Raw genomic sequence first — 27,339 nt, forward strand, 5'->3', positions numbered from 1 at the left:
TATTAATAAGTAGATTATTCAAATGTTTGAAGTATATATTCAATTCAACTAATCAGTTTATATTACTTGAGACGCTCAGTAAGCGCCTTAGGTGTAACTTCCTATTTGCATCGTCAAAGAATGCTAGAAGTGAATATCATTTAATAAATAAATATTTCTCACATAAAATTTTGTTTCAAGGAAAAAAAAAAACTCTTGAAAAAGATAATGAAGATAAAATCAATCTAAAGATAGAACAATTCACTTTCATGTGGCCAAACTTGGATAGTGGTTGAGATTCCATAAAAGAGAAGCCTAGCTTTTTGATAGGTCAGAGAGTTACCCGCCTGAAATCCAAAGAAAGACCTTAATATTTGGGTGACAATCATATTGAGGTTGAACATTCTTGCAATTAAATTGAATAGTAAGATACAATTTATGATATTGAATTTGTGAAAACCAACACAATAATTTACTCAAATGTTACAAAAGAAAATATGATTACAACAATCACAGATAGAAAAATCATCCAGGTCTACCAACCCAAAATTGGAGAGGTCTTTAGTTGATAAACAAAGTCCAAGCCAATAGCATACCCAGTTAGCAACCCAACAGCAAAGCCAAACATTGACCATATGCATAACTATCACCAACAAATAGCAACAGGATTTCAAGAGTTTCAAATCAAGTTCAAGCATGATTACAAAGATCAAGATACATAAAATAGAAAGAAAATAGAACAAATCAATTAAACATCCTTTCCCTATCTTTTCTTTGTATGACCAAGTTGATGCAAAACTCTTTCTCTCTTCCCCCCACAGAAACAAACAAAGCAACCAAGACAATTAACCAAAGAAAATATAAGCGTCCAACTAAAATAATTAAAATACTAAAAAATTAAAAAGAAACAGAACACCCAAAATAGTATACCCTTCTCCTTGCAAGGGTGTAAAACAGAAAAAGGACATATGTTGTTTGAGAATTAACTCAAGGACAACAATGAAAAACAGAAAAAGGTAACAAATTGGATATATAGGCTAGAACTCCTAATAAGGTGGAGCTAGCTGTGCAAAACGAATGAAGACTTGGTATTAATAACTGTTAGAATGTTAGAATGAAGTCTCTTTCTATGAGTGTTCGGCTGATAAGAGTTCTTATTAGCCCATACTTAAGTTTAAGTTATCCTGTAACTGGGCCTGTGTTAATGGGCCTAAGCCTGTTTAATGTTTTAAGTTGTGTCCCATCACTAATCAGGGCATTCCAGTAATTACTTGTATCATTGTACTACATTCAAATATAAATAATAGCATGGTCGACTGGGCAATTCAGTTCGACATTCACAGCATATCAGTGGTGTTCTTCTCCTCTCCTCTACTTCGAGTACAGCTCTCAAGCTCACATGGTATCAGAGCACTGGCTTCTCTTTGGTTTCAGCCGGCGCACTAGCTTCTACTCTCTCTTCTCTTGCTGTTCTTTCCATCTTCTTTCTTCTTTTCTGGGTTACTGAAAAAACTAGGGTTGTAAGAGAACAAAGCAGATTCGAACCCAGGGTTTCCCTTGGTTGTAGGGCTCAAGGGAGGTAAGGCCCAGAAGTGGATGTCCTACTAGGTTCTTTTTTCAGCAAATAGTAGCTATTTGGCTACTAAGAGAGGTCTGTATAGGACAGACCTAGTTGAGGACTGATTTCAGCAGTCCTAGCCCTAGCCGAAAAGGGGAGAGCTTCTCCACAACTGCAGCTTCGAAGCCCCAGCAAAACCAGCATAGCACAGTGGTAAACAGCTCCAAGTTCAGGTTGGTTATCAGTCCGGAACCTCTCAACACTGCTGTACCCGAACTGCTTCAGCTCAAGTGAAGATTACCTAGGGAGCTGCCAGCTCTAGATTGTCCAGCACTGTGAACACTTCAGCGAGCTCTAAACCTACTCTAAGACTGAAGTCAGCATGTCCTCACTATCCGGAGAAGTTTCCTCCAGAGATAACAGACCTGCCGCAAGGTTCTCTAACCTGGATGAATATAACTTCAGAGAGTGGTCTGTCTCAGCAAGGCTGTTCATTACTTCTCGTGATCTCACAGGCTATCTGGATGGAGACAAGAAAGAACCGGAAGTTGGCAGTCCTGAGCATGTCGTGTGGCGCAAGGAGAATGCCACAGTCATGTCTTGGTTGCTGGCCTCCATGACTCCTTGGGTGGCTAGAACTGTTCATCATTTCCCCATAGCCGCTAAGATTTGGGAGAAAGTATCCAAGACCTACGGCCAGAAAAAGAACAATGCTAGAATCAACAAATTGAACCAAGATATTGCAGCTCTAAGGCAAGGAGAAATGTCCGTGGCAACATATTTTGCAACCCTGGAAGGCCTTTGGGAAGAGCTTGATCATCACTTGATATTGGATTGGGAAAATGCCAGGGACAAGGAGAGACATGACAAGCAAATTGAAGAGAGCATAGCCTTCGAGTTTCTGGCTGGCCTAGACCCAGTATATGAGGGTATAAGGTCACAAATTCTAGGGAGAGATGAATTACCGGAGCTTCACCATGTCTATTACCTGGTGAGGAATGAAGAAGTCAGGAGAAGGGAGATGCAAGTTGACTCCCAGACACAGTCAACTGAACTATCTGGAGAACATTCAGCCCTAATCTCCACTAAAGGAAATAGATATCCAGACAAGAAGTCCCTCAAATGTACCCATTGTGGTGGTGAGAAACACACAAAGGAGAAACGTTGGGTCTTGTATCCTCATCTAAAGCCAGCTGCTTTGAGAAAGGACAAAAGACAACATAGGGGTCACACAGCAAGTGGGAATCTTGACACCAACAACAGTAGTGACAACTCACAAAGTACTCCGACAGTGTCCTCTTCCTCCACAGGGCAGGCTGCTGACTCCTCTGGACCAAGTACTTTGGGCTTCACGGCTAGTGAGGTAGAGATTCTCAGTCGGGCATTAGCCCGTCTGAAGAACAATTCTTTAGCTTCCACCTCTCTTGCCAGATCAGGTAAAGCCTCTGCCTTTAGTGCAACTAGTTCCATTGATTCCACCTCTTGGGTGATTGATTCCTGAGCAACTGACCATATGACACATATGTCCTCTTTATTCTCTTCATATCATTTGTTGTCTGGCCAGGATAAGATGAGAGTGGCTGATGGGTCTCTCTCCGCCATCTCTGGAAAGGGGGTGGCTGACCTAAGCAAGGACCTCTCTTAAATCAGTCCTACATGTTCCTAGTCTTACCTCAAATCTTTTGTCTGTTTCAAAGCTTACAAAAAATTTGAACTGTAGTATAACTTTTTTTCCAAATCATTGTGTCTTCCAGGACAGATTGACGAGGAGAACAATTGGGAGTGGTCATGAGTATGGGGGCCTCTACTATTTTGATGCAGACATCGGCTCAGCCCTACAAGTTTCTGCTACTACTAGTCTGGAAAGCGTGGAGTCAATAACTAGGCTACACCTGTGGCATGCTAGGCTAGGTCATGTGTCTTTCTCTTCTTTAGCAATGTTGTTTCCCGAATTGTTTAAGGGAATTCCAAGTCAAAGTTTAATTTGTGATGTGTGTCAAATGTCAAAACAATGTAGAACAGTGTCCAACTTCTAGTAATGAAATTCGAGCTCCTTTTGATTTGGTTCATTTTGATGTTTGGGGACCTTCACCCATTGTTTCCATTGATGGCTTCCGTTACTTTATCAGTTTTATTGACCATTATTCTTGGTGCACATGGATTTATCTGTTAAAAGGACGAGATGAAGTACCACGGATAACTATGGCTTTTTGCAAGATGATTGAAACACAATTTGATAAGAAGATTAAGCAATTCCGGTCAGGCAATGCGGCTGAATACTTTGAAAGATCCCTGAACTCATTCATGGAAGATGCAAGCATGTTACACCAATCATCCTGTGCTAACACCCCTCAGCAAAATGGGGTTGCTGAGTGCAAGAACAGGCACCTATTGGAGACAGCTCGAGCCCTACTATTCTAGCACAAAGTGCCCAAGCAATATTGGTCTCAAGCTATACTCAGTGCATCATACCTGATAAATCGGATGCCATCTAAGGTATTGGGTATAAAGACTCATTTCTCTGTTTTGTGTCCCACTCTTCCAGAATTTCCTCTTCCCCCACGGGTTTTTGGCTGTACATGCTTCATACATGTGAAGGATCCAAAGAAAACCAAGTTGGATCCTAAGGCTACAAAGGGAATATTTTTGGGGTACTCTCCTACACAAAAGGGGTATAAGTGTTATGATTCTGTCTCCAAGAAAAAGCATGTCACCAGAGATGTAGTCTTTTTTGAGTCTCAACCCTATTTCCAGTCTTCTCGTAATCCTCTTCAGGGGGAGACTAGTGGGTTGGAAGAGGATTCTCATTCTCCCTTCTTTTTTGTTCCCCTTTCATCACCTTCCACTACTCCTAACTGTGACATTCCGGGTCAACCTAGTAAGGCTCCCACTGTGCCAGTTACTTCTCCTGATACAGCAGATGCTCCTAAAGGTTCCAGTAAGCAAGAGAAAGAGATACTTACATACAACAGAAGGAAGAAGGGCCCTCAACCTCATGATTGCAACCAGTTGAACTCAGATCAATCTATCTCTATAATCCAAGGTAATTCTGACTCACACACTTCGGATTTGGATCTTCCTATTGCTCTTCGTAAGCCTGTCCGTTCTTTTACCACCCGGCATCCCATAGCTGATTTTGTTTCTTACTCACACTTATCTCCTGCCTATCACTCCTTTGTGTCTGCTCTTTCCTCTGTATGTGTCCCTTCCAGGTACTCAGAGGCGGCATCTGATCCAAGGTGGAAAGAAGCCATGAATGAAGAGATGAAAGCCCTAATGAAAGCAAGAGCGTGGGAATTAGTGGACCAGACAGAAGGGAAAGGCACTGTTGGGTGCAAGTGGGTATTCACAGTAAATCATAGGGAAGATGGGTCAATCGAGAGGTATAAGGCCCGACTTGTGGCAAAGGGATTTACACAAAAGGAAGGAATTGACAATAAAGAAACCTTAGCCCAGTAGCAAAGCTCAACACAATCCATGTTCTACTGTCACTAGCAGCAAATTTCTCTTGGGAACTCCATCAGCTGGATGTGAAGAATGCCTTCCTAAATGGTGATCTTCATGAAGAGGTATTCATGGAACCTCCACCAGGCTGTGATGTTGGAAAGGTGTGTAAACTAAGGAAAGCATTATATGGTTTGAAGCAGTCTCCTCGGGCATGGTTCGAGAGACTTTGTATGGCCATGAAGAAAGTGGGGTACACTCAGAGCAGTGCGGATCATACATTGTTTACAATGAGACAGGATGACAAACTTACGGCACTTATTGTTTATGTGGATGATATGGTGATTACCGGAAATGAATTGGAAGAGATGAAGAGGCTGAAAAAGTTCTTAGCTTCAGAATTTGAGATCAAAGACCTAGGAAATCTGAGATATTTTCTTGGGATTGAAGTTGCTAGATCAAGAGAAGGAATCTACACATGTCAACGGAAATGTGTGCTAGATCTCCTAGAGGAAACAGACATGATGGGGTGCAGGCCAGCAGACACTCCAATAGAACCGAACCATGGACTATAAGAATCAATGGGTGAGGAATACTATTCAGGCCTGGACACTATTCAGACCTATGAGAGAGCCTTAGGACAAAAAGGTAAATTGCAAAATCTGAGATTTTCTTTAGTAGAAATCTTCATTACAAGCTTTAAAAATTGATGGCCAGAATACTAAAAATGAGAAAAGTAGAATACCCATCTATTTACCTTGGACTTCCTATAGAAATTGGGGGGATCAAAAAAATATTTATTTAATTATTTGGTGAAAAGAACAGAGAGGAAAACTAAAAATTGGTATGACCTTCTCCTGTCTCCTATAGGAAAAGAAGTCCTCCTGAAGGCAGTCATTTCCTCCCTACCGACCTATACTATGTCTTGCTTTTTATTACCAAAATCAGTGTGCATGAAGCTAAAAAGACTTCAAAGAAAATTTTGGTGGAATGACTCAAATAGTTGATAAAGAGAGATACCAAAAATTGGTAGGAAAACTGATATACTTATCCCTTACTCGGCCAGACATTGCCTATGCAGTGCATGTTGTCAGTCAATTCATGCACTCACCAAAGATCCCTCATATGAGAGCAGTGGAAAGAATTCTCAGGTACTTGAAGACTTGCCCAGGGAAAGGAATTCTATTCAGGAAAAACAGCAAACTTGAAATTGAAGCCTACACTGATGTAGATTGGGCTGGGTCTGTTGGAGACAGAAAATCAACCTCAGGTTACTGTACATTCTTGGGAGGAAACCTGGTCACATGGTGCAGTAAGAAGCAGAATGTAGTGGCTAGATCAAGTGCAGAAGCAGAATACCGAGCTATGGCACACGGGGTTGTTGAACTCTTATGGCTCAGAACTCTTCTTAATGAGCTTGGTATTAAGGCTGAGGGTCCTCTCAGGCTGCATTGTGATAATAAAGTTGCTATCAACATTGCCAACAATCTCGTGCAGCATGACAGGACAAAACATATTGAAATTGATCGACACTTTGTCAGAGAGAGAATTATCTCGGGAGAACTCTGTGTGCCTTATACTCCATCAGAGATGCAAATTGCAGATGTATTGACTAAAAGGCTGGCAACAACAAAGTTCAGGGACATACTTGGCAAGCTAAACATGATTGATATGCTTAGCTTGAGGGGGAGTGTTAGAATGTTAGAATGAAGTCTCTTTCTAGGAGTGTTCGGCTGATAAGAGTTCTTATTAGCCCATACTTAAGTTTAAGTTATCCTGTAACTGGGCCTGTGTTAATGGGCCTAAGCCTGTTTAATGTTTTAAGTTAACTGGGTGTCCCATCACTAATCATGGGCATTCCAATAATTACTTGTATCATTGTACTACATTCAAATATAAATAATAGCATGGTCGACTGGGCAGTTCAGTTGACATTCACAGCATATCAGTGGTGTTCTTCTCCTCTCCTCTACTTTGAATACAGCTCTCAAGCTCACAATAACAGTATGAATGGCAACAATTGAGACTTGAACAACCATTCTCTTGATTTAAATGGGTTGAATGTCATATGGCATATACTAACCAAACTGACAATCAGAAAATATTAAATTGGGTATTTACCAACCCAGGCCAAACATGCCCCGAATGATCCATTACAACCCCTATAAGCAAATCAAAATCTTCCCATAGTGCAACTCGTCAGAGGCTATTCCTCCATTTAACTGTCAATTAAGTTTCTCTTTAATGATCGATAAAAGAGTAAGAAAAAACAGGAAAGCACCAAAACTAAGAGAACATGAGAATGATACAATAACATGTCTTGTGACAACTACCAAGTTTACAATTTTGAATGATGATAAATGAAGAAAATAAGACAAAATTATACAAGTACTCAGTATTCCCAAAATATAAGTTGAAACAGGAAATATATATGTTGATATCCAATACCTGAATCGAGGCGATGGAAGAGGTGACTGACTGACAGAAACTTGACTGACAATGGTTGGGTGGTATCGATGTGAAACGGAGAGAGGGGGTCTTGTTTAAAGAGGTCACTGAGACCAGACAGCAGAGAAAGGTGTAGACCTTTGACGGAAGTTCCTAGAGGGTTGTCTAGTGGGTAGATTTGCGGCTTCTGTACCTGATATCTCTACAATGGAGAATTGGGTGCAGGAAGCCTGGGGTTCAGCAGGGGAGGTGAAGGTTAAGAAATTAGTGAATGGTTTGTTTTTGTTCATAGCCCCTTCTAAGAAGGAAGTGGATTGCATTCTATGCAGTTTGCCATGGTGTTTGAGAGATAACAAGCTTCTTCTCAATAGATAGAGTGCCTGTGCTGGGTACTTGTCATATGAGCTGTCGACTAAGGTTGGTTATGAGCAGAAAGTCTGGGTATGTTGGCTGTTTCTATAGACCCATAAGCCTAGTTGGCTGTTTTTACAAAAGTCTAGTTAAAACACTTGCAAACAAATTGAAGAAGGTGCTTTCCTAATGCCATCTCATTGTCACAAGGTGATTTTCTGCTAGGAAGGTTGATGTTAGAAGGTGTTTTAGTTGTCAACAAACTGGTTGATTCAATGTTGAGGGTTAGTAGCAAGGGGGTTATATGTAAGGTACATCTAGAGAAGGTCTACGACAATGCTAACTGGAAGTTCCTTGACTCTATGCTACAAAATACGAATTTTGGGCAGAGGTGGATGAATTGGGTCAGAGTGTGCATTTCCACAACTAAATTCTCCATTATGGTCAATGGGTCCTCCCTTGGCTTTTTGAAGAGCTCTAGGGGTCTCCGACAAGGAGACCCTCTCTCCCCATTATTATTCATTTGCATGGTGGAGGCTCTGGCTAGGTTGACTAGAAGAGTTATGGATACAAGGTGCATTGAATTGAAGGTTTCCAAGTGTCTTTGGGTGGAATAGAGGTTCCCTTGCTTCAATATGCGGATGACACATTATTTTTTGCTTAGACAAAGGAGCAATTGAGCAATCTTCTGGTTTGATTTGAAGTGGTTTCAAGGCTACAGGTTAATTTTCAAAAAAGTAAAATTTTCCCAATAGGAGAGGTTAGTGATATCCAGGAGCTTGCTCTAGAGCTCAGGTGTAAAGTTGGGAACCTTCCTTTTAGTTTCCTAGGTTTGTCAGTTGGTGCAAAATGCTACTCTAAATCCATTTGGGATTCGGTGGCTGAAAGGCTGGGGAAGAGACAGGAGGGCTAGAAATCTAGATAACTCTCCAAGGGAGCTAAGTTAACTTGTTAAAAAGCTTACTAGAAAACCTGCCCATGCATTTTTTTTTTTATCTTTGTTCCCAATCCCTACCAATGTGGCAGAGAGATTGGAGAAGTTAGAAAGGGATTTCCTTTGGTGTGGAAAGGAGGGTGAGAAAAAGATCCATTAGGTGAATTGGGATACTATATGTAAACCTTTGGCTGAAGGGGGCCTAGGTGTGAGAATCATAAAACAAGTCAATATTGCCCTTCTGTGTAGGTGGTTCTGGCTTTTTAACTTCCAGCCTCAGAGCTTGTCGAGGCAGCTAATTGTGGAAAAAATATGGTACCAAGAACAGTGGCTGGAACCCATGGGCCTCTTCATCCTTTGGTTGCTCAGTCTGGAAGGAAATTGAGGAATTTTATTATAATTTCATTCGAGGGGTGAGGCTAAAAGTTGGGGATGGTAGGAGGATCTGCTTCTGGCAAGACCCTTGGTGTAATGATTCAGCATTGATAGAGGTCTTTCCCTCTCTATTTCTTTTAGCTGAGGACAGGATGTGCTGGTGGCACATCAGTTTGATTGGTTTGAGAGCTCAAGGACTTGGTATCCCAAATTCAGGAGACATCTCAATGACTGGGAGTTTTCAAACCTGTTAGATCTGCTTCAGCAACTTCAGTCTAAATCTTTAGATCCAAATCAGCAAGACTCAAGAGCTTGGAAATGGTCCAGTGATGGAAGTTTTTCTGTGAAGCCTTTCTACAAGAAGCTGTTTACTAGTGGTACCCTGGGATTTCCATGGAAAGAGGTCTGGCTCCCACATGTTCCAACCAAGTTGTCCTTCTTGACTTGGACTACAGTTCATGGTAAATGCCTCTCAAGGGTTCACCTAGACAAGGGAGGACTGCTGCTGGACTCTCTGACCTGTGTGATGTGTTGGAGGTTGAATCCACTGATCATCTCTTCTTACATTGCTTGGCTGCATTTTGTTCTGGTCCTTGCTGAATGTTAAACAGTGCTTGCCAAGTTCTTTGCCTCAACTGCTCTCTTCCTGGAAGTTGGTGGGCTTGAGTAGGAGTATGGTGCTTTGGAGTGCCATTCATCATGTTGTATGCTGGGTTCTATGGAAAGAAAAGAACAGGAGAATCTTTGAGGGAAAGTTCACCCCCTTAGATGATGTGGTGGCTAGGGCTGTGGCTACTTTGCATCCTTAGTTATCTGCCAACAACTTGTTCAAAAACATGCCACATCATCAGTTTTTTGCGCATAGCACCCTTTTCAATTAGTGTCACAGTCTGATTAGTTTTGTATTTTGTTTTGAGAGACAATTTTTTTGGGGTGGCTTCTCTGTATAGTTTACTGGCTGTACATGGAGCATATTTGACATTTACTTGTACTTTTTTGTCAAAATTAATACTTTACCACTTTCTCAACACACACACAATCCCCCTCAAGGATGAGTGATCAAGGCTCAATGTAGAAAGCTTCAATATACACTTCGGCAAGTCTTAATTGAATGTGTTTTTTTACAATATAGACATGGATTTCGCTATCTCTCTACATTCTAGCAAGACTACTAGAAAACCGTAGTTAAACCTTCTATATTACTGCTGGACCTTCCTCGAATTCTCATTCAACAAAACTGCTCTCTTAGCATGTATTACATCAAAAGATATTCTATTGGTGTAACTCAAGATGGGTAATTAAAAGAAGAGAAAACTAAAAAGATTCAAGGTGGGAGAAGTCCAAAATTCTGCAAACAGGACAGGAAACCCATCAGATGTTTGATCAGCTTAAGATCAGTAGGAAAAAAAAGTTGTGTTTACAAATGGTAGATCTTCTGCTCCATCAAATAGTGGGGAATGCCCTTTGAAGGAGAATAGTTGGTTTCAGAAATCCAGTAAACGTATCAATCTATTATTTTCAAGCAGCAACTACAAATCACCATATTTTCAAATACAACCATCGGATTAACATAACATTATCCATAATTTGGTCGTATGGTCCTAGGCCTATCCTCAAGTTTGATTTTTAACTTTTATTGATAGCAAAAGAAATCTTTATTAATGATAAATAAGAAGATAGAGAATATAAAAGAAAGACACTTTGGATGGCCGTTGTTTTTTTGTTTTTTTATGTGCTTAAACTTTCTTTAGGTATTTTTTCTGTTAGGATGAAAGTATGACAAACAAAATTCTATTAATTTGTTAAAGGTCACCAACAAATGTTGTCCTAGCTATCCAGGGTACTGGCTGGGTGGGGTGAACAGGATACAGAACTTAGCTGCAGCATTTTTAGTGTGATGTGGCCACTGGCCACACTCAGACTTGAATCTGTCTTTACATGCTTGTCACTCCAAGATCTTACCATCACACTAAGCAATGACCCCAGAATCCTATGAACTTATTACTTCGAAAACATAGATAGAGTACACAAAGGGAAAAGAAATACTTACTAATGGGTAAGAAATGATGAAGAGAAGCCTAACTTCAATTGACATTAAATCTGAAATCAAGAAACCGGAGTAGCCCTCCCCAAAACCTAAATTGCCTATGACACCTCAATTCTCCTAACCAGAGAATCTCTGTCCAACAACTAACCTGCAAAAGAAGAATGAAAACCATACATAGAAAAATGAACAACTTCAAAACTTCAAAAGCAATTTATTAATTAAAATAGCACAAATATAGTGCTGTTATTTAACTCCAACCTTGTAAACATGCCAAAGAAGAAGCTGATGAAAATAAATAATATATGAGTTTATCAACCTCCATAACCACAACTTAGTAAAAGGATAAGATGGTTTAAACTCAAATGCTCACCTTGGACTTTTGGAAAAGACTTTGCACAGCCTTACTGAAACCTTCCACAAGTTATTCACAGAAACCCTCAAACTTGTTCCGTAACGCATGAACAGCTCACCAAACCTGTTACAAATCAAAGAGGGAAACAACAAACCAAAAAGTATAATAGAACAACAAATAAAGGGAAAAACAGAACCCAATTCCCTAATCAAACGAATAACACAAAGCCACAAACAAAAGATTCAAGAAATGAAGCTTCATTTCCACTCAGATATGCGTCCTCTCTCCTACCAATGAAGAAAACTAGGAAATAATAAAACAAATCCTACCAAAGGAGAAGCTATGAAGGAACTGGGAGAAGTAGGTTTACCTAAATAATAGCTTGCAGTACCGGTTTTGAAGTGAAAAACCTAAGAACCCAAAGAAATCAAAACATCACTTCAGGAGAATAAACTAAAATGAAGAAGAAAAATCAAAAAGAATCTAGCCAAAATCTATTACTTCAGATCTGTAACAAGATACAAATATTAACAAAGACCCAGATAACCCAGAAACCTTGATCGACTGAGAAGAAGAAAAGAGGGGGACGTTGAATACCTGAACTGAGAAGAGAGAGATGGTAGGGGAGAGAACCCTCAAAGGGAAAAACACTCAAAGAGAAACCCTAACCCTGACAGTCCGAGAGAGGGTTCCTGATGGTAAAACTGAGAACTGAGTAGAGAGGGGCAGCCCAAGAAAGCAAAACCCAAACAACCAGCACAAACCAACAGCAGAGTGGCTGAAACGGCAGCCCTTGTAATGAAAACCTACAAAACCCTAACAAAAACAACAAGACGAGAGGGGGCAGGGATAGATAGATAGATAGAGGGGGAGGGAGGAGAAGACATAGCAGAGAGAGAGAAAGAATGTAATCTTTATAGGAGTAGCTAAAAGTGCAAAATGATGATGTTTTGTGGTTGTAACTTTCAATTATTTCAAACCTTAACTTGCAGGGAATGATCTTGAGTTTATGTTTTATCTATTGATTAAAATAAATTAAGCATAAAACAAGGTGAACAGACATGGTGCTACACCCTATCTGTGAATCACCAATAGTCTCCACAAGAACAGATTCCATCTTTAAAATGATGGAATCTGTTAGCATCCCTAACTACAATTAATCTCTGAGTAATCTTGGAAATGAACTTGGTTGCATTATGACAATCTAAACAAACCCTCAGGTTCTTGATAATCCTGATCTCAGTCCCTGGTTCAGAACTAATGAGTCCAAAAGCAATAGCCAATTTCTCACTATGAACCTTCACCATCTGCTCCCTCTCTTCCTCCTCAACATCATGTAATGCCATATCAGTCTCAGTTCTAAATCCAGCCTCCCTCATTTTTCCTGTTAACTTCTCTAACATCGCATAGATTGCCTCTGATTGTGGATGGAACACATCACCAGCTGTAAAGACATGTATAGTCTCGCCAACCTCAATGAGGGTGCACCCAGGTGTCTTTGTCAGCTTCCGCTTCTTAGCTACCCGACGAACTACAGCAGCCTCTGGATAGTTCCTCTCAGCCGAGTATATATTAGAGAGAAGAACATAGTACCCAACATTGTCTGGGTCCAATTCAAACAACTTATCAGAAGCCATGCGAGCTAGGTCTGTTTCCTTGTGTATCATGCAACCGCCAAGCAGTGCACCCCACACTCCAGGACCTGGCTCAACAGACATTGTCTTTATAAACTCTAAAGCCTTGTCCAACTGCCCAGCACGACCTAGAAGGTCAACCATGCAGGCATAATGCTCCTGTCCTGGCTCAACTCCATGATCATGGATCATTGATTTAAAGATCATATCTCCTTCACTCACCAATCCAGCATGACTGCAAGCATGCAAAACTGAAAGGAATGTAACTCCAGTAGGGGATACCCCAGCATTCAACATCTCAGAGAAGAGCCTTAGTGCTTCATTTCCCTGCCCATGGAGTCCAAATGCAGCAATCATAGTGTTCCAAGTAACAACATTCTTTTCCTGCATATTGTTGAATATAAATTGTGCTTCTCTGATTCTCCCACATTTAGCATACATATCAATCAGAGCTGTTGATACATAAACATTAAACTCAAAATTCTCCCTAATTATTAACTCATGGACCCATTTCCCGAGGGAGAGAGCTCCAAGTTGAGCACAAGCTGAAAGAATGCTTGTAACAGTAACAGGATTTGGGTGGACATTCAACATCTGCATTTGTTGGAAAAGAGAAATTGCCATCTCTGTCAGCCCGTTTTGAGCATAACCAGATATCATGGCATTCCAAGATGCCAGGCTTTTCTCTGGAGTCTCATCAAAAAGTTGCTTTGCAGATTCAACTTCATTCAATCTATTATAAACAGTTGTGAGGGCAGTAGAAACAGAAGCATTTAAATCGACACCAGATTTTATAGCAAGTCCATGAATGGAACGAGTAAGATCAAGATGACCAATGGGAGAGAACACGGGGATCAAACCTACAATTGTGCTAGAATTAGCTTTCTCCCCAGATATGAGCAATTCCCTAACGAGACTCACTGCCGACTCGGTCTTGCCATTGAAAGTGTACCCAGATATCATTGCATTCCAAGAAATCAAATCTGGTTGGCCAATTTGTTCAAACAGGAATGTCGCAGTAGATACCTCACCGCATTTAGAATACAAAGATACCAAACCTGTGAGAACATGAGCATGGGAATGGAAGCCTGTCTTCATTGCCAGAGACTGTATCTTCATCCCTATTTTCAATTCTTGCAGCTCAGCATATGCCGGAAGAACAGCAGCCAACGTGGTCGAATCAAATGGGGTTCCCCTCAGTAACATATTCTCAAACACTTCTATTGATTCATCAAAACAACAATTCCGAACCAACCCAGATATCAAGGTGTTCCAAGCGACAGTGTCCGGATCAGGGATCCTATCAAATACTCTTTGCGCCGTCTGAACTTGGGAGAACTTGATATAGAAGTCAGTAACAGCAGAACCCACAAACAGATCGAATTCAAACCCATCAACGATGGAATGACCATGAAGGATCCGGCCAGTTTCCTTAGAACCAAGCGAAGACGACGCGGAAATCGCAAAGGCGTAGGTGAAATTATCGGGCTTGAGGGAGGTGTTCCGCCGGAGATGGGAATAGAGAGAAATAGCAGAGGAAGAGGAGCTATTGAGAGAGAACCCTCTGATGAGGACATTGAATAAAAACAGGTCGGGCTCTGAAATGGTGGAGAAGAGGAGGTGGGCTTGGTCGATAGCGCCAAAGTCAGCGAGTTTCTGGGTGAGCTTGGTTACAGTTATGAGGTCGTTATGGAGACCGTTGAGGATGACCTGTGCATGGATTTGGTTGAATTGGTTGATGGTGGAGGCCTTGCCGATTAGGTTGAGGAAGATATTCCGACTTGGCGCAGTAGAAGAAATCAGGTTTCTGCAAATCATCTATTTTGTTCTGATGATGTCTCAGACCAGAGCACGTTAGCATTAAAAGTTATTCAAATTTCACAGTTTATAAACGGTAATGACCTCATGGACGTAAAAAAAATCAAAATTTGTTTTTTTTTTCTTGCTTTGGTTTACACGAAACACACTACCATTGTTTGTTAAAGCTCTATATCCTTGAGAGGGAAACCAGTAATCTGCATCTCAAATGGTACTAGAAAACCTTGTCAACGAACGAATGACAAAGCTTTATTTGGATTTCCAATATCATATACTTCCAAGTGAATGACCTATCCTCAGTTCCAGTCGGAGAATGAAAGAGAGAAAGGACGCAAATTGGTTAACTACTTGCAGACTTGAGGGAGGGATTTACACATTAACGGCGAGTATTTGACAGAGAAAGAGGTAGAGGTTTTGTTATTCAAACTTTCAAACAAAGTTGAAACCAAAAACCCCACCGAAGAAGGGTTACTTCCAAGAATAGCGATTTAGTTTGAGAAGGAAAGAAAAGAAAAGAGAGAAGGGATACAAATGGCATCTTAGTAAAATGTTCAGTGGCTGCTGGTAATTAGGATTGAGGTAGCAAGTGGCGACTTTGGAAAATGGCTTCTAGTTTTGAGAGAGAGAGAGAGAGAGAGAGAGGATTTATTTAGGGTTGTTCGTGTAACCTAAACAAGTAAATTGTTTCAATTAAAACCCAGCCACAGTCACCGATTGGCTGCTGAAGCAGTGAGACTGAGCGGCAACAAATAAGAAGATTCCTGGTTTCTCTAGGGCGACGGAGCCACGAACGAAGACAAAGGCTTTTGTGCACCCAAGGCTGAGTCCGGAGTGCCTGAGTGTCAGTTAGACCTGTTCATGGGCCGGGTGGCCCGACGGGCCGGCCCCACCCCTGGACGGGCTTGAACAGGCTTTTTGGCCCACAAGCTTAACATCGGGCCAAAAAGCCTGGCCCGTATAAAATTTGAGTCAGGCTTGGGCTTTGCCAAAATAGCCCGACCCGACCTATAGTTAAACCTAAGTAAACCCGGCCCGACCTATAGTTAAACCTAAGTAAAAACCCTATGTGATGTCCATTTGAATAATTTTTTTGATTTGAGAAGGTTGTTGATTCACTTGTAGGCCCATTGTTCATTTAAATAGGGGAGAAAACATCTGAATTAAAATAGATAATGTCTATTTGAATAGGGAAAATTTTGAATTTCTTTTATTAGGTCGGGCTTCGGGCTTGGGCTCGGGCTTCGGGCTTTTTATCAGGGCCGGGCTCGAGCCCAAGTTGTAGGCCCGTTGGTCGGGCCGGGCTCGGGCTCGGGCCTAACATTTTTCTGTTAATAAAGAGTCAAAGCCTAGCCCGGCCCGGCCCATGAATAGGTCTAATGTCAGTACACGGTCCGGTTTGGTTTGTTTTGGTGAAGATATTACGGTTTGAGAAACTCTCAAACTAAGGGGGATTGATTTTCCATTCTTGATCCCCCCATCAAAATTTCTGACTCTTCAAATACTGTCTTGTTCCATTGGAACAATTCAACGATTATGTGGAAATGTATATGTTTGGACATGGCTTCTGTTTATTAAATAAATGTTTGTATTAGACACCACAAAGATATCATTAGGGCTGATCAATGTAACAGTAAATAAATGTTTAACAATTGGGAGAAGTATTAAAATGAAGTATGGTTGGCATGCATGTAAATCAAGACCAAAAGTTTTTCATATTATGCATACGAAACTCTATGAGGGGACAAATGCTGATTTGGTAATGATATTGCACCGTTTATCAAATAAACGAAAGCCATATCAAACACCCTGCAAATTAGATTAAATTCTTCTATTGCAATTTGGTTCAGTTTGTAATATTGTTTGAGTCATTTTATCGTGCTTAATCCAATTAAAAAGCCCAAATAACATCCATACTTAAATATAGACATTAAATTAGACCAAATTTCTTGAACTACCCCAAATGTTTATGAAATTGACCAACTCTACTCCTATTGTTTCAGTATTGTCTTAAAGTGCTTCTATTATTCCTGACAACTGTCGTCACCATTAAATCATAATTGAGGAATACAAAAAGTCTATTTTGCCCTTATAGTAAGAAAGGGCACGAAATTGTAAATTACTATTTTGCCCATATACTTAACACAAGATGCGAAGAGGAAACCTTGGGCAAAGAGCATTAGCGTCACCTGCAACATACATCACTTTAACCTCGGTCTGACAGGAATACAGTGAGAAATACTAGGTTTTTTACATTTGTCTTGTGTTGAATCTCATATTTTGATAGTTTGTGATGTTATTTAAACCCTAAAACGAGTTTTAATGGCGGTAAACCCTAAACCCAGTTTAGTTAAATATGAGTTTTGTGTCTTTTTCTTATCTTACATGGATTTTTTTTTTATATTTTTCTTGCAATGAGATCAACGGAAATCAAATATATTTCTTCTCGTAATCTTCGAACAATAAGATATGTACAGAGATTCTTGTACACCTTTTTTTCTGACGTGTTTCGTTTTGTAGGTCAGTGCTGGGGGGACCATTTCATAGACATGGGTACCTATCATTGACCCTTTCAAACCTCCTTTTTTGGTTCTGGTAAAGTGCCTAGGGTTATGGGAACCAACCAGTTCATCAGTATTTCAAAGGATTACATGTGGCAATCCATGTGTTTGCTACAATAACCACATGGGTTCCACATGTGTGTAGCTCAAAGAAACACATTGGTTCATAGTGTTATTTGTGGTGTACACAACACCAGGTGTTTGGTTTAATGCCTGAACCACCAAGGTTGCAGTGCTGACATATTTGGCCTCCTGAGAATAAAACTAGTTGTTCAGTTTAATGCCTGAACCACCAATGTAACCTTTGAATCCAACCAAATGAAAAACCAGGAAGAAGATAAAAGTTTGTTTAGGAAGGGATTCTCTTGTACATCTAATTCAAATTTGTTGAAGGGGAAAAATTTTTGAATGGATGAATGCATTGTTGTGAACTCACTTAGTAATTGCCCCAACTCATGTTTTGGTATTTGAATGAATGCATACTTGTACATGTTTTTCAAATCTGATATGTGAAATAGTTGAATTTTGGTTGAACTAACTAGAAATTGAAGGGAAAAAATTTTGAATGGATGAATGCACTGTTGTGAACTCACTTAGTAATTGCCCCAACTCATGTTTTGGTATTTGAATGGATGAATACATATACATGTTTTGGAATCTGATATGTGAAATGGCTGAATTTTTGTTGAACTAACTAGAAAGTGAATACTTTTATATGTTTACTCTTTAATGGGTTTTGATGTGTTTAAGTGATAATTTAGCTTTCAAATGACTAAGTACCTTTATTGGCATATGATGCGTTTCTTTTTTTTGGCACTGAATGCTTGTATATTTTATGTACTTGTTTTGGCATCTGATATGTCAAATGGCTGAATTTTGTGTTTCCATGATGTAGGAAATGGATGGAGGCAAGGTGATGGTGTACAATGTGGTACATCTATGGATGAGAAGGAAACAGAGGTGGGAATGGGGTTACAACTAACCTATCAAACTATGAATTAACAAGTGACTTTGATAGTCCGTGTGATAATGATGAATCTAGTTTCAGAAGGGGCAAGGATAACACACAAGGCTTATGTGAATTTTACTTCTCTAAGCCAAAATTCCTAGTCAGCATGGTATTTGCAAATGTTAATGAGTTTAGGAAGGCTTTGCAGCAATATTGTATGGTAGAGGGTATTGAAATCCAAAGAAAGAAGAATGAGAAATGCAGGTTTACCGGTGTTTGTGCCAATAGCTCATGTAGCTGGAGGATACATGCACTCATCAGTCATGACGGGGGTAGTTTCATAGTGAAAACCCTAAATGACACATATTTGTATAAGGGTGACCACAAATAGGGAGGCAACAAATACCTATTTGTTCACCAAGATAGAGGGTCTTTTAAGGGTTGATCCTAGCATGTTAGTCCTTGTACTTAAATCTAAGATCAGACAACTCTATGGGATAGAATCTTCATGGAAGAAGGTCCATAGAGCTCGTATCAAAGCTATCAATAGGATTAGGGGATCTTTGGCTAAATCATATGCAAAGCTGCCCCAATATTGCACAACATTATTCTACAGCAACTCTGGGTCAATTGTTAAGTTGCATGCTCTGATGGCTACAATAAATAACAAGTTTGGAACTTTCAAGAGAGTGTTCATATGCCTTGGAGGACCAAAACTTGGTTTCCTAGATGGTTGTAGAAAACTTGTTGGATTAGATGGTTGCTACACGAAGGCTGGTCCTATCGGAGGGGTCTATCAATTGTAGAACTTGATAGGAATAATGGTACAAGGTTATCAGTAGTTTTTTTTTTTTTCAAATTCAGTTCAAAGGGGTCGGTTTAAGGTCCATCCACCCCCTGAATTGGTCAAAACTCCAATACACCCTTTGTAGGGGCATATTGGGAAGCTCCCAATATGATACATATCGATCAATATGGGCCGATACGTATCGATACTTTGAACCTTGTAATGGTATATTCCCAATTACTTATTTTGTAGTAGAGGCTGAGAACAAGGAGAGGTAGATGTGGTTTTTGAATGAGCTGAAAGATGCTTTGAGTATTAATGACCCACATAGATGGACAATTATGTCTAACAGTCAGAAGGTGTGTATGTATGTTGTAATTTGATTATATTTGTTATATTATTATACTGTGTATATATTGATCCCTGACAAACCCATTAATTATTGGTAGGGTATAATTGATGGTGTTTCAGAATGCATGCCAGGGCAAACTACCGCTTCTGTTTGTGGCACCTATATAGAAACTTCAAGAAAACATATAAGGGAAAGGCATTGGAATATGTTGTATGGGTTGCCGAGAAGTCCAACACATAGGTTGACTTTAATCACCATATGGAAGTAGTGAAGAGAAGCTCCAGAGAGGCTTAAGATTGACCATGCAAAGTCCCCCCTGGCACATGGTCTAGACATGGGTTTGATTCCATTGTTAAGTAATGTGACACCATTAACAACTGGAGTGAGTCATTTAACTCATGGATAAGGGAGGCTAGAGCAATGCCAATTTTTACCATGTTGGAGGACATAAGGAAGAGATGGATGCAGAAGATATTCAAGAGGTTTGTCACTACTAGATCATAGGGGGTGAGCTACTGCCAAAGGTATAGTCCACAATTGATAGGAGAGAAGCTAGGTAATGATGACATGTTCATTTGTTCCACCTTTGTTGTGCTTTGTTGTATAATTCATTGTACATGATACTAATTGTATATTGTATTTGCAAATCAGTGAGATTTTTCTAGTCCAAGCAATATGAGTATCAGACCTCAAGGAATGATTTAGTAAAGAATGTCACAAAGATGGATGCCAAGACATGCACATATAGGATTTTGGACATTAGTGGCATCCCTTGTGCTCATGCTCTTGCAGTGCTAACTTATACTTGGAGCAAAGTAGAGGAACTCTAGCAAAGCCTTTCATAATGACACGTTTATCAAAGTATACAACCACTTTGTACATGCCCTACTTGGTGAGAAATATTGGTCACCTATTGATTAAATTCCAGTTAGACCTTCGACAGTGAAAGAAAACCAGGTAGACCTCTAATCAGTAAAAGGAGAGAGGAAGATGAATCAGGACTATCGTATCATGTCCCATTAGAGCGCAAATTTGTTAGATGTTCCATATGCAATGGTATGTGGCACAATAGGAGGAATTGTCGTGCTCCACCCCCCAGTGCCACTAATGTTAATGCAGAGATAATATTTAGTCACTCCCATTAATGTTAATTCAAGTGTCTAAAAGTCCCTTAAACATTCCCTTAGTGATGAGCTCTAATGTCTAAAGTTGAAATTGCAGGTGCAGAGGGCTAATCCTGAACAACCTGGAAGTACCTGATTTGTTAGGAGGAAATTGCTGAATATTAGAAGGGGTGGTACAACTTCTCATACTGTTTAGAGCACACTGAGGTGACATCATCTTCTATAGCAACCCCTATTCCACCAACATATGCAGGAGGTTCTTCATCAGGTGGGGGAGCTAGAGGAATGCCTATTAATTTAGGAAGGGGAGCAAAGGGAAGTTGTACCATACTCACACTGGCCCACCAGTCAGACAGGTAATAATATCCATATGCACATTGTTCTCTAATATATGTTGTGCCATGAATAGATAAATGACTCATTTTCTTGATGTGTGTAGGTTGAAAAACAAAATAACCAGGAGATTAGATATTCCCAACCTTGATACAGGCATGAGAGCTTGAGAATGATCTATTTTGTTGATAGTATACTTGACACTTATGCATTTGGACACATATCCCATCATTTAACTATTATTGTGCATGAACACATATCCCACTCTCAATGCAGGAACCATGTGGATGATCAACATACACAATATTTTGTGTATTTATTGTATATGACGGTATTTTTTTGGACTATGTGGTTAACATCCCGTACAACACTTATTTTTTTCATGTTTGATCAACACTCTTAATGCAGAAACCATGGACTAATGAATATACTAGTCATCATATAACACTTGATTTTTGTAAATGTTGATGAACAAACCATTGGACTAGAGATGTTGAATAAATGATTGTTTTCAGATTTAGTAGTTGGACTCAATATTTGAGGGTCCCTATTGTTTGGATATAGTCTATCTAATTTTGCATGTGCCCATGCATTGAGAGAACACAGAATAAAAAAGGGTATACTAAACCTGTGTTGTAGTAGAAACTTCATTGTTATCAATTCATACTGTTAAATGGTGCATCCCAACTGCAAAACTTCACTTTTTGGAAAATCCTGGTTACCTGACCAGTAACTCTTGATTGATCCCAAAAAATGTTATTTGGTAAAATTATCAATAACTCTTGATTTGATAAAAAAAAGGTTATTTGGCTCATAGCTAGGAACATTTATTTGGTATAATTCTGCTTACTGGACTAACAGTTTGATAGCTTGGAACTATCGTACCAATTTCAAATGTCTCATAGGCATGGACCATAGAGTTTTGGCATGTAGGCCAAGTTTGGAATCCTAGATGCTCCTTGATACATTATATTCTGCATAACAGGAAAACCCAAAAGCAGATCTGTTATACTAGATCCTATTTTGGCATGGACCATAAATTCTCCTTACATCCTATTTTTGGCATGTAGGCTAAGTTTGGAATCCTAGGAACATTTATTTGGTAAGGTTTTTAGGTCTTTTTTTTTCTATTTTTGTAGGCTTATTATGTAAAGTCTCAGAAACCCAACACTACTAAATTGGGCATCTTGGCTTATTTAAGATGGTAGATACATTTTCCTATATACATTACCATCTCAATACTATTTTCTCTTGAATACACAGTAATCAATGTCCTAATGTATCTATAAAACAAAACTTACCAAGTTGTACACTAAGTTTAGATAGAATTCTAGGTTATACTGAACAATCAGGAAAAACCTTTCAGACAGACGAATGTCTCATAGCAAACCTGTATAGTGGTTACTTACATTGCCAACTTGTGTAAGACAGATGAATGTCTGTGGATCAAGGCAAACCCAGAGAATATCTCAAACACCAAAAAGGTGCTATCCAATTTAAATTACTTAACTCTATCTATTGTGTTAAGTTGCTGCAATCACATTTTATCTGTCTCTTCAGTCTCAAATGATTGATAACTCTATCTTCTGGTCCAACGCAATTAAGCAATTGCTTTTGTGCTCCCTTCATCAAACAATAGATTAGATATCAATTGAGATTGCTATTAATTAGTTTTCTCTTTACTAGCTTGTGTTGCTTTAGTAATACCAAGCAAATGCCTCCACATAATACATAATAAGATGATTATTAATGGCTACTTCTTATTATTTTATAATCAAGTGACCCATGATCCCAAAGATTGTTACGAGTCTTGCTAAGCCAGTTTTGGGGACCATGATAGTTATTGGATTCAACTACAACTAAAGATACCACATCTGGTATAGTAGTTAAGAAGGCCAATTACAGACTAGGTTGCTGGATTATATTATTTGGTTAAATGTCAAAATTTGGGTTCTGCTATTCTTACATGAAAACAAGAAAGTTCTTTTCCCAATCTATAACAAAAACATGTGAGATGGAGTTCTGCTAAGGATTATAATCAGGTGATGGCTCAAAGACCCCATAGTTATGGATATTACCTCACCCTCTAACATTGATTATTTGGAACCTGCAAATTTGCTCATCATCTTTGTTATGATTGGAGCCACCTTGGGGTTTGCCTGGTTCTTTTCCAAATTAATAGGGTTTTTGATCACTGTAAAACCAGCAACATAAAAGACAAAACTGTCATCATATCATTCCAAGATACAGAAGACGTCAAGATCCTTTAATAGCATAAAATAAATGTGAATAGTCATTTATTTTTGTCCATGCACCAACACGAGAGAAGAATAACTGAAATAAGCCATGGATAGAAAAAACTTTTGTCAAGATTGAATTAGAACCCAAGAGTTGTGCTAGAGGCTTATATTTCACTCTTTTAATCTATTTCATTTTTCCTTGTATTTCAAAGTCAAACTTGCCTCATGAGTAGAAGATAATGAGTAGAAGGGATGGATGCCTAGACAATTCAACTTGCAAATCGGTCAATAGGTCCACTGTCAAAACCCGGATCACATGTGGTGAACAGTTGGGGCTTATTAATTTAAAAATCTGTAGCTTCTTGTGGAGACCATAGTTTATCTAGTGGCTTCGTCAATACCTGTGGCCTTATAGCTTTGGTGCATGGGACCAAAGGTGAAAGATATAGAGGGTTGAGACTTGAGAGAATGTTATTGGAATAACTTTGTGAAACCATTGGGATACCAACAACCACAAGGCTTGGATTATACGTTTTTGTAAAGAAAAACTAAATTTGATTCGCAAATTGTCCAAGTACCAACATTGCATACTAGTGCATTAGATTATACATCTTTGATTCGTAAATTTTTTATACAATCTAACAATTTATCACAAGATTCAGACATTCTATCAAAGTTATCATTCACTGATCGAACAACTACTTCAACCTCATCTAGCAGGTATTTACATTTCCATACTTCTTGAAGGTCCTGCCCCATCTCCTTTGATGGTTACTCTCCCCGTGTTATGCTGGACATTTTCTCTCCCCAGTATCCGTGCAAAGAACCTACACTCACCTGCATCCTAAAAAAATGTGGATTCGGCATTTGAAGGTTTAACTAAATTGTACAAGCAAATGCATCTTATTTGGGGCTTTGCGCAAATCCATAATTGTCTCACATGTGTACCAAACCATTTAGATGTGAAGACCCTACAAACCCTATTTCCACATGGATAGCTCCTTGCCTCATCCTTCCATGAGAAGAAAATACATCTTCTATAAGGGGAAAACTACAACAATAACCAAAATTTGGGTTAGATGATACGTTATACAAATGCCGAATGCAAAATCACAACATAATGTATAACCCATGTAGTAGTAACGACCATAGGACTCCTACCCAACATTCTTAGCCTTTCCATTCCACGCAACGACAAGTACACACTTTCCACCACCACATGGGTAGAAAATCTTCATGGTATCGAAGGAGTGCTCAAGTGCACGGGGCTGGGCATGGGTGGGTGTAAGTAGGGGTGCAAATGGATTGAATTCGAATTGGATCAAGCAATATCTGAATTCGAATCCAATTGGGCTGATTCTGGTTCTAGGAACTGAAACTGATGGATCGGTTCCAGGTCTTGATATAGTGTCTCAATTATTATTGATTCGGAATCGGTTCCACCCAGTCCCGAACTGATTCAGACTCAACCCAAGTTATATTCATATGATACATAATATATATATATATATATATATATATATATATATATATATATATATTATAATATTTAATATATACAAAACACATTTATATATTTATTTATTATAATTGGGTCTGTCGGATCAATCCGATTATCTCGAGAACTGATATATTCAGTTTTGGGTCTAATAATTACAGACCCTATTAGGTCCGATTTAGTTTTAAGTACTTAATATTTTCTATTGGGTCAATTCTAGTTCTAATTGGTCCCGGCTCAGACCCGACCTGTTGACAACCCTACAAATCAAGCAGCCGATTCATAGTGCATGTTTTTATTTCATTGGACTTCCAAGTTCTCCACATTACTCAAAGCCTGCTTAGTCGTACAACAGGAGACAAAAAAGCCTATAGAAAGGCTAAAAAGAAGAATGGAGAAACTCAGCTCAAGGTCAAAGTCACCAATGATCATCATCAATGAAATAGCAGCTCTTCTAGCATTAGATTTATGACTTTGAATTTGCTATAAAATTTGATTATGCTCACATCTCATTAAACTTTGAAGTGGGAAGTTTGAGGGTTATTTGACCATTTAGGTTGAACTAGGTAGATGACAGACCCATTTTAACTAATGCAGGGTAGTGGCATAGAATCCCAAAATTCTAGGTCTTGGGGACTCTGATTACTGTAACTATAACTAATTAACTATGAAAGGGACTACACAAGACGGGGTAATGCAACTCAAAAGGAAAAAAAAAAAAAAAATCACAAAAAGCAATGCAACCTAAAGCCCAATTAATCTACTAAATTCTGATTAAGATGCAACCATTTTGAAGAAGTTAAGACAATGCACTCCTCGGAGTCCGCATCTTCTCTTCATGCCGATCTCACTGTACCAGCCATACATTTAGAACGTTTCTCGTACTTGTATATTATTATTCATAGAAAATGTTTTTAATACACAGTGGGATGTGGCTGTCAGGAACAGATCCCAATTCCACTCTTTGATGATGGGATGGATATTCCAGATTGCCAATTTTCCCATAAGGATGTCCCAAAAAAGCTTCGATTCTTGGGAAGTTTCTCTTTTAACATTTCCAGGAATGCATTGAAATTTGAACGCATTTTTTACAGTCATTTTTTAGAGACAAGTTACAGTCCAACTCCTCAATAAGCCCAGCCCGAGCTCTATATCAGAGTTGGAGGAGGGGCCCATGTGTTGGAGAAACTTGAATTATTTCTGCTTTTCCGTAGCTGCCGTGGGCCTCTCCAGGGTATCTCTTTCTTAATAGGATTTTTAGATCAGCCATCATAGTACTAATTTTGTCCAAGCAAGTTTAACTTCTAAATTTTGATTGAATCTGATGCATTAGTGCTAGTATGGTTGCACCCATTCGACCTCCTATTTAATTTTTTTTTACAGGTAGTCTATTATTTAGAAGAAAGTAAAGAACTTTCCAATTTGGTGGACATGACATCTTTCAAATTTTAGTTATAGACCCTAACATTGGGTCCATCCCCAACCTCAGAATGGCCAACAAGATTAAGAATTCGCATCTAAGCCCCACAACACATCCCAACAGTATGGGGAACATCTCCTAATGACAACTATGGAGATGTTCGCAATGCATGCTGAGATGTGCATGTTGGGCACTCTCTTTGGGGCTCTGATGCAAACTCTAAGATAATCTGTTTGTTTTAGTGCAAAAATTACCATTGTTTTCCATTTTTCAAACAAGCTTAATCATTTTTATCGGTTGATGGTGGTGACAATGTCTCTAATCTTTTCCCAAATTTCCCTTGGTACTATATTTCGAATTCTTTGGTGATACCAACATTTTCTATCAATGTTCTCAATATCATCTTCAGGAACATTATGCACAATAGGAGTACACAAGTATCTGTCCAAAACCAGATATCTCTACCATTTTCCACTTGCTAACCTAAAACTTCCCGAAGGTCCCTCAGATTGGAGGTACCCTGCCTAGCCCACGAACAGTTTTTACTGGCTTTGTTGCTCAGAAATTTTCTCGTTCAAACTTTCAAATATTTTCTTACTTCTAAGGCTCAATTTGGAAGGAGTATAAATACAAATATGTACAATAGAAATAGATACAAAATGATACAAAATATAAGACTTTGCATCTACATGTTTCCATGCTCTCTCTCTCTCTCTCTGGATTCTCCAACTATTTTGCTAGATTTTCTATATTAACCTTTTTCATTTTGGTATTAATCACTGACTTCACTGCCTAATACTCCCTTAGGGGTCGTTACTCTTTAAGTGAACAGTACAACATCACATCCAAGGTTCAAAATATCGATACAAGGCATATCGGCCTGTATCGATACTATTTTTTATGTTTTTTTTCTTTTTTTTTTTTTCAAAACTGGTTCAGAGGAGCCAGTTTAAGGCCAGTCTACTCCCTGAACCACTTGCCGACCCAAAACACCCCTTGTAAGGGCATATTGGAAAGGCTCTGATACAATATATATTGGCCGATACAGACCGATATGTGATGAAATTTTGGTCCTTGATCACATCAACAGCTTTTTTCTTTGATAATAGTGGGATTCAAAACCACACCACTACTGGGA

The 27,339-nt window shown here is 39.2% G+C and overlaps 1 protein-coding gene and 1 non-coding gene across 6 annotated transcripts; both read right to left on the reverse strand.

The window, feature by feature from the left end:
- Positions 1-124: 124 nt before the first annotated feature.
- Positions 125-15,688, reverse strand: MEF29 (Pentatricopeptide repeat (PPR) superfamily protein). 5 transcript variants are annotated; one of them, XM_088893892.1, is made up of 5 exons: positions 12,703-15,687; positions 11,859-11,898; positions 11,507-11,611; positions 11,140-11,284; positions 125-326 (listed from the first exon to the last, which is right to left on the reverse strand). In XM_088893892.1, the coding sequence occupies exons 1-3, from the start codon at positions 14,938-14,940 to the stop codon at positions 11,574-11,576; spliced, it is 2,316 nt and encodes a 771-aa protein (XP_088750018.1). In that variant the 5' UTR covers positions 14,941-15,687; the 3' UTR covers positions 125-326; positions 11,140-11,284; positions 11,507-11,573. The 5 variants fall into 5 exon arrangements, with proteins under 5 accessions (XP_088750018.1, XP_088750017.1, XP_088750019.1 ...); XM_088893891.1 differs by having other exon boundaries at positions 11,507-11,898; positions 12,703-15,688; XM_088893893.1 differs by lacking the exon at positions 11,140-11,284.
- LOC148789742 (small nucleolar RNA snoR97) lies at positions 11,367-11,472 on the reverse strand. Its single transcript, XR_016079896.1, has one exon. It is a non-coding gene; the product is annotated as a small nucleolar RNA snoR97 (small nucleolar RNA).
- Positions 15,689-27,339: the final 11,651 nt, after the last annotated feature.

This window comes from Nelumbo nucifera, chromosome 8 (genome assembly GCF_055504915.1).
Source record: "Nelumbo nucifera cultivar China Antique chromosome 8, China Antique-T2T, whole genome shotgun sequence".
Taxonomy (NCBI): Eukaryota; Viridiplantae; Streptophyta; class Magnoliopsida; order Proteales; family Nelumbonaceae; genus Nelumbo; species Nelumbo nucifera.